The 8,139-nt window shown below is 38.2% G+C and overlaps 2 protein-coding genes across 2 annotated transcripts; one reads left to right on the top strand and one right to left on the bottom strand.

The window, feature by feature from the left end:
• The first annotated feature begins 3,645 nt into the window (after positions 1 to 3,645).
• On the top strand, positions 3,646 to 4,538 carry LOC128743120 (protein SYS1 homolog). The gene is made up of 2 exons (XM_053839643.1): positions 3,646 to 3,899; positions 3,960 to 4,538. The coding sequence occupies exons 1-2, from the start codon at positions 3,729 to 3,731 to the stop codon at positions 4,275 to 4,277; spliced, it is 489 nt and encodes a 162-aa protein (XP_053695618.1). The 5' UTR covers positions 3,646 to 3,728; the 3' UTR covers positions 4,278 to 4,538.
• A 122-nt stretch (positions 4,539 to 4,660) lies between these two features.
• Positions 4,661 to 6,599, bottom strand: LOC128742387 (V-type proton ATPase subunit G-like). Its single transcript, XM_053838733.1, has 3 exons — positions 6,386 to 6,599; positions 6,121 to 6,221; positions 4,661 to 5,136 (listed from the first exon to the last, which is right to left on the bottom strand). The coding sequence occupies exons 1-3, from the start codon at positions 6,465 to 6,467 to the stop codon at positions 4,969 to 4,971; spliced, it is 351 nt and encodes a 116-aa protein (XP_053694708.1). The 5' UTR covers positions 6,468 to 6,599; the 3' UTR covers positions 4,661 to 4,968.
• Positions 6,600 to 8,139: the final 1,540 nt, after the last annotated feature.

Below are 8,139 nucleotides of genomic sequence, written 5' to 3'. Positions count from 1 at the left end.
TATTTCCCGCTAGAAATCCCGCTGAACCAAAAGTCATATTATTCCTTCGTTTCTGGTGCAGAATATTCATTTCAGTAAGGCTTGCATTTGAAATCAAGATGATCTGCTGAAATTGAGAAGTTGCAATTAAATGAACATTATGCAAATTTGCTGCATTCATGTTGACGAAGCTTCAGGAAACAGAAAAAGAATTATCTTGTTATCCCTCATATAATGACAATTTACTACGACATTTCGCAAGAATAATCTTATCTTTAATCTTGTCTTTCCTTAATCTTATAATTAAGGAGTCTAAGAACACATGCGAAAATTTCGAAAAAAGCTTTAGCACAAATTCTCTTTCTGTGTCTAGCTATGATAAAAATAATGCAAAATTTCAGCAAAGCTGGCAAATGGTTATGGTTTTTGGTGACAAAAGAAGATATGTTTCAATCTTTATAAGCAGCCCAAATTCAAAAATATCTGAAAAGCGCATCGGCTCTTTGTTCTCGCTGATATTTTGTTTTAGCAAAAATGTACCGATTTGCCTTTTAGACTTAGGGTTTATCGGCTCATCAGCCGATTTTTTTTGGTTTTGTTATCATACAAATGCTACGGTATATAGCAAATTATGATGTATATAGATACATAAGTTGTTTGTGTTGTTTTGTTTGCAATTCATGAATCAGTTGGATTTTGCCATTGGCAACGAATTAGTTTGTGGAAAAATTAGGAATACGCAAAACGGATTGGTTTGGTGGTCTTCTTGTTCAGTAAGTTCTAATGAGTATTTGTCAGAACTGATCCCATTCTAGGCAAAAACTACGGAGTTTTCTAATCAGCAGGATATACTGAACCATCTGCCAATGCATGAGCAGACATTAGACTGTCAATAAACGAAGTTTTTTGCTGTCAACCTCTCTGTCAGCACTCTTGCCTACCAAATATCGCTAAATCGCGATCCCGCTAAAATCCCGCTGAGTTATTTAAGAAAACCGCTAGATTCCCGCTAGCCGCCGTTTGGTTATTAAGTCCCGCTATCCGGCTTGAAATCCCGCTAAGTCTAGCGGGAAAACCGCTGATCTGGCATCGCTGTGCACAGATGCCAGTTATTCGGAAAATTAATGAAACTTGAAACTACTCTAAAGGCATCGTTCACAAAGGACGTCCAGTATTTTTCGGCGGACACAAGGGCATACTCAAAATAATCCACACGTTCTTTCCACGTGAAAAATCACGTAAATTTCTCTACAGGGAGTTACGTGACTTTCAGTTGAACATTATTGGAAAATACAATAACATTTATCTGATTTCCACGTAAATGCACGCATACTAATGCAAACTACGTTAAATTCACGTACATAGAACGGGAAAAGTTAGATGGAGAATAATCACATAACTTTTCACGTAATTTCGACGTGAAAATTATTTTGAGTGCAGACAGGAAAACAGTATCCACCTTTTCGCGCGCTTAATGGCGGCTACTGTGATACCCGTGATACCTGCTTCGTTGCGAATAATGCGTTGTGTTTGTGGGATTCGTGTTGGTTCGAAAGGTTTCGAAAAATATCGCCCTTGTATCGAAAATATCGTTAATTTTGATCTAAAAATAACGTACTTAACGGGAAACTAGCAGTCATTAACTTTTCGTCGGAAAATCCAAATTCGGAAGCAGTTTTTGGGCACAAAACAGGGGTTCTGTATTCAGAAATGTATTCACTGCATCCTCTTTGCCAATCTGAACAAAGCGAATATATTTTCATGAACAAAATTTTTGTTTTAAGCAAAAAAAATTGCTTTTGAAATATACAAAATCAATGACAACTCATTTGACCCTCAACGTGCCAGCAGTACGCAATAATTTTATTGTGAAACTGAATTGTTATTTTTGCAACTTTTTACAAGTTAAATGCAATAACAAAAGCACAACTTACAAAAAATCGTTTGTTATTAGCTGCATATACGTTATAAGCGAATATATCGGTAGAATACCTTTTTATTGCAATAACACGTATATTCGCAGTGAGTCAGGTAACACAGTAGTGGGTATACTTTTCGACAATGTTTATTTGCTTTTGGAAACTCCGCTCACGTGCGCTTGAAAGTTGTACAACAACAATCAAGGCTGGAAATATCAACTTGACGTGAATAAAGTTGCCAAAGGCATGCTAACGTTGTCCGAAAGTTGTACCCACTAGCCGCCATTACGCAGGGAAAAAGGTGGATAGAATCAATATACAGTCATACTTCGCTGGTTGGGCCACCACCTCGGTCCAACTAGTGAAACTGATTCGTTCAACTGTATTGGTGGTTTTTGTGCATCGGAAAATGATTTCACTATGGAAAAAATGCGAATTCGCAATGAATACAAATCGCGTATACGTATACGCGGCGAAGTGTGCGTAAGATAACTGTCAGCAGTCTCTGTATGGATTTTTCAAGGCCCCCACCAAATCCCTGTCCACCTTTTCACGTGCGTAATGGCGGCTAGTGGGTACAACTTTTGGAAAACGTTAGTTTGCCTTTAGCAACTTTATTCAAGTCGAGTTGACATTTCCACCCTTGATTGTTGTTATAGAACTATCAAGCGTACGTGAGCGGAGATTCCAAAGGCAAATACACACTTTCGAAAAGTGTACCCACTACCCGCTATTAAGCGCGTGAAAAGGTGGATACACTCAAGTCGCTTTTTACGCGAGGGATACGTCCCGCGTGAATCAAAACCGCGTAAATTCCAAAATTCGCGTAAAAAACCTCGGAAATCCGAAAATTCGCGTAAAAAAAACTTTGTGGATTTCTATACTACGCGAAAGAATAGACGTTTTGAGCACATCGGCGTAAATTCCGAATATCGCGTAAATTCCGAAATTCGCGTAGAAATATCGCGTAAATTCCGAAATTCGTGTAAAAAAAACCGCGTAAATTCCGAAAATCGCGTAAAAACAGTCGCGTAAAAAACAAACCGCGTAAAAAGCGACTTTAGTGTATTACCCGCTAGTCGCCATTACGCACGCGAAAAGGTGGATACTACAGACGGTAGATAATCTACAGACGCGCAAAGAGAAAAATTACCAATTCGGCAACACTTTTTTTTGTTTATATTATTTAAACAGTTTTGGCAACTAGTCAGAATTGGATCAATCTTCCTATAATCAGCAGTAAGTTGCGTGAATCACCTGGTATGTTCCATGGAACTTCGCGAATTACGACGCATATTTTGCAAAGTGAACAAGCCAATTGAATTTTTTAAAGCATTATATGATATATCCAAGGTAACTAATCCATATGTTTTTAGTAAATCAATAGTTAAAGTTTTAACATCTCTGATAGATTACAAAACTTAGTCTTCCCTGCCTATACGAAACACAAGTTTGTTTACTTTGCTCATTTGGTGTCTCGATTTGACGGTTCGATTGGTGTTTTATGCCACGCTCTTTGCGCGTCTGTAGATTATCTACCGTCTGTAGTGGATACCTCCCATACCTCCCCATTTGATGGTCGTCCTTTGTGAATGACACTCAAACTGGCTTGCAAAATATCGAATTTCGACACAGGGAGCAGAGACACCCCTATTAATATGACAAGTCAAACTTATAAGTCCAAGACAAGAGAAATCGAATCGAATCAAAACATTTTAAATTTTTCTGTGATGAAATCAGATTTGTGTCGCTAGTAATTCACGTTTTCCAGTATTTTACATCAATAATAATGCAGTAATATTTTTGATTCACATCCAAACATTCATAAAGATGAAAAAGTTAACCGGAACTTTTCGAAATACTCAGTGGGATCCGTACTTGCTGATCGCACAGATAGTTGCAATGCAGGGCCTTTTGTACGCTAGTCTCGGTTTCATCATGATCCTAATGGATTACCTGGCGGAGGCTAATCACACCCTGGACCATCTGTTTGAGTATCACGTATGTATTTTGTGTGCTTGTCCGGTAAATTATTATTCCGAACTTATGAACATCCTACAGGAAATCCACGTCACCGATCTGGGCGGACGGCTGGTGATTTTTGCGTTCGTTATCAACTCGCTGGTCGGTTCCGGGCTGCTTTGGTTTGTGGTGCGGCGGACAAAGCTTTGTCTGGATTTCAGCGTCACCTTTCACTTCATTCATCTGGTGGTCTGTTGGTGGTACAACAGTGCCTTTCCCGCTACCATCAGCTGGTGGCTTCTGAATGCCGTCTGTACGGCACTTATGTGCGTGGGAGGTGAGTTTCTATGTCTGAAAACGGAACTGCGGGAAATTCCGGTTGGCTATTCAGCTCTGAACAACAAAGTTGATCTGTAGGATAGCCGGCGGGTAGGGACTCACAACCGGACGACTGACGACTGCTTGCGTGCGAGGTGAGGATGAAAGTAAGTGAATGTGTTCCGTTAGCTATCGGTATGGAGCGTTTCTGCGTGTAAATATATAGCTCTATTCTCAAACCGTATTTTTTGTAGAGTGAATATAGTGTTAATAGTGACTGTGAATATAGTGTTAATAGTGTTAGTCCAGTGTCAATATCAATAGGCAACTTATGTTATAATTTTACTTTTAAAATACACTGCTTCGATAAAAATCTTACTTGTCAGAACAGTAGTAAAAGAAAGTCCAGTTACTTTGCCGTTTCATTGCTAGTTCGCAAGTTCGGGTTGTTGGGCATTGATGAAGTTGAAAACAACAATATTGTGTTACTCCTTTATTTTATTGTTAACCTATAGCGTTTCCTTTTAACATGTTCTTATAAATGAACAACAAGTGATCGATATTTTGATCATAAAAATTCTCAGCAGTTCCTTTTTTCTTGCTTCCGATTGAAGCTAAAATATTTGAAATAATAAAAGAGAAGTAATAAGGAAAATCGAATTATCTGATTGCCGCATGGTTTAACGCAGCATGAACTAAGATAAACGAGGAATGTAGATTTCAGGCAGATATGAACGGGCGAAAACTGTCGAAAGTGTTCGGCGATTACTTCCTCGAACCTGCGACGCTTCTACTGGCGGAAGTTTTTGTGCAGTTCCAGCTTGATGGCATACACGTGCTCCAGTACGTTGACAATGACGGTTTCCTTGTGTGTGCTTAGGGCTCGGCTCATTTCGTCAATACGAACTCGGGTGTCAGCGTCGATCTTATTAGAAACGCCCTCGCGAGATCCAATGTGCTGGAAAGGGTAGAAAAGATATTTGGTTTTTTAATTTTATTCTTTTTGTAGGCCTATTTGCGTTAACTATGCCATGCATATATGCGGTAACTAAAATTAATACGTTAACTAATTAAAATTGCATAAACTCAATAAACTACTGCTCATAACGTTGTTGTCCATTAGACAACGAATACAAAAAAGTAAAGAAATTGCAATGTTTTGGCTCAATACGCGCTAGGTTCATAGGTTTCGTAATTTCTTTATTCTTGTTTACTCACTTATTCGACTTCTACTAATTTTTCACAACCTGATTTTCTTTACGGCGAAAGTTCGATCGTTTTTTCGTTTTTTAAACTGTTTGTTTATTGATTGGTAGTTTTTATTTTAAAGCTTTCAATGATTTTTATTTTTACGCTAAATTAATTTTTAATTATGTGAACACTTTTGTTTTTTGACTGGTTACTGGTTACTGGACTGGTTGTGCACAGTTATATGTATATATCAATATATGCATATTTACCGATATATCAATGATATTTTAAGGAATATTTATACACCAATTGTGATACTTATATAATGACAAATTTTCATAACAAATAATATGTGAAAGCTTTTTTAGAAACTATGTATTACGACATCTGAACAATTAAACTGTTTTGTCAAACGCTGCACTTTCTATATACCTGCTTAGAAGACTTAGACTTATAGATTCGAATGATCGACCAAAGATCACTATGCAATGAATATTTCTAAAATAGACAACTGAAATAAAGCTGCAATTGCCAACAGAGCATGAAAACGGCTTAACAATGCAAAAACAGTAATGAAAAAAGTTCTAATTCGAAAGATATGTTTCCTAACTGTTACGACATCACGTGCCGGGTATTAATTATGACTTATATCGCACTACACGTAGATTATTTTCTTTCACAGATTTTTTTTTAAAAACATCAGTTTGGTCCTTAAGATAATGCAAGTTAAGTGTACTTGTATCGTACATACCTTGATTTCAGCATCCTTGAATTGCTTCTCGCGCTCGGCACGGTACTTCTCGATCTCCTCGGTGGCTTCATCCTTCGCTTGCTTCAGACGTCGTGCCTTGCCTGGAAATAGTTTTCTTTTCAAATTAGTCATCAACGAAATTTGGTGAAACAATTAACTTATCAAAAAATTTTTTACACCATCACCAGCTGGGCATAGGTCATGTGACTACCGTGTTGCGTTTTGCAGCTTATATTTGCTTAGACTTTTTTTTATCTGTACTTACGCTTGCGGGCCTCGCCAACCTTTTCGGCGGCCTTCTTCTCGGCAGCCAGCAGCTGCTGGATTCCCTGGGTATTGCTGGCCATCGTCAAAAAAGGCGGAAACAAAATCAAAGGAACAAACTAAAATGAAAATCAAACTGCCCTAGCTGCTGACTGCTTCAGGGAGCTAAGCGGAGAACTGTGCGAACTGAAGTCACGAGTTGATTTGTCGTGGATGTAATATGATTATGAGCGAAGTGTCAGACTGATATCTTAGCCCTGTGGTGGTGGTATTGGTGCTTACTGTTGACTACGGCAATCATATGACTGACACTTGTTGGGTGGCGAAAGCTTCGTCGATGGTGCGCGAACCGTGCAGGTATCGTGCTTTTTATGTGACCGATAGAGCTTTTTAGATAGACAATGGGCTCAACGCTATTAGATTGTGCATTTATAATATGATGGAGAATATTTTCTCCTATTAGGCTGTTCACTTATATCCAAGATATTTTTCGGTCCTGACAGTAAATATGGTTTTCCAGTAACGCTGGGATGTCAAATCAGCCCTTCACAGTGACTTCTAGGCATAGATACCTATTGACCAAACTCGTGACTTTAGTCATGACCTTAAAATGCGGTCAGGCATATATTAATATTTTTTTTTTTGAAACGATGATTCTACAATTGATAAAGGGACGGTAAGGGAAAGTAATGAAGAAGGATTTTTTTTCCGGGAATGAAGGGGAAGGGCGGAAAGGAAGGGGGGGGGGTAATAGGTAGCTATGCTTAACAAGTTGTCATTGTGACTCCTATCTTTTGTCCAATGCTGGAAGGTGCATGGGTCGAACCAAGCTGTAATCAGAGATTATAACCGGATTTGAACCCACAACACCTGCCAGGGCGTGTCGCTCACTGGTACCAGTGTACCTTTGAACCAACTTGTTAAGCATAGCTACCTATTACCCCCCCCCCTTTCTTTCCACCCTTCCCCTTCATTCCCGGAAAAAAATCCTTCTTCATTACTTTCCCTTACCGTCCCTTCATCAATTGTAGAATCATCGTTTCAAAAAAAAAAATTATAGATACCTATGCAAAATTCCTGTCATTTTCGTGTCTCCTGGTGAAATGTTCAGATGTCGTTTGAGAATCGTTTTAGAATATTATTTAGGGTCTTTTTCTAATTCCCGTCGTAATAAGGAAAGCCATTTTAATTTTCATTATTTGCTGGATGGATTTAGTGAATACTCCAAAAGTTCTTGTACTGATTTGACTAAAACACACTTACCTTCCAATCCGTGAACTTTGAAATAACTGAAAAGCGACTATTAAAGCATATTATTGAAATTACGCAACTGACTTTATTGCTAAAATTCGTCGTACCGTTTTAAAATCCGTCCAACAAAATTTTTCATCGTCCGAACTAAAAATCACAACAATGTTTACGAAGCTTACGCGCATGTATTTGTGTAGGACGGCATGACAAATGTTATTCTACAAAATTTCTGCAGGTCAGGCAAGTTTTCCTGGCTGTAGAATAACGACAATGCCTTGCGTGAGTTATTTTCATTTATGAATGACGGAAATTAAAACGATTAGTCGACATTGTCTTCTTCGTCGCACGAAAAAATGTAGGAAATTTGCCTGGACTTCTTTAATGATAAAAAGCATTTAAATAGATCTCAGCTCACTTTGATTGATTGCGTATGATAGACAACTAACTAAAATATTAGGGAATAACTAGTTTTGCATTGCGTGTCATAAAAATGCTGATATTTTT

The sequence above is a fragment of the Sabethes cyaneus genome, chromosome 3 (genome assembly GCF_943734655.1).
Source record: "Sabethes cyaneus chromosome 3, idSabCyanKW18_F2, whole genome shotgun sequence".
Lineage (NCBI taxonomy): Eukaryota > Metazoa > Arthropoda > Insecta > Diptera > Culicidae > Sabethes > Sabethes cyaneus.
This window is presented reverse-complemented; position numbering and strand designations above follow the sequence as displayed.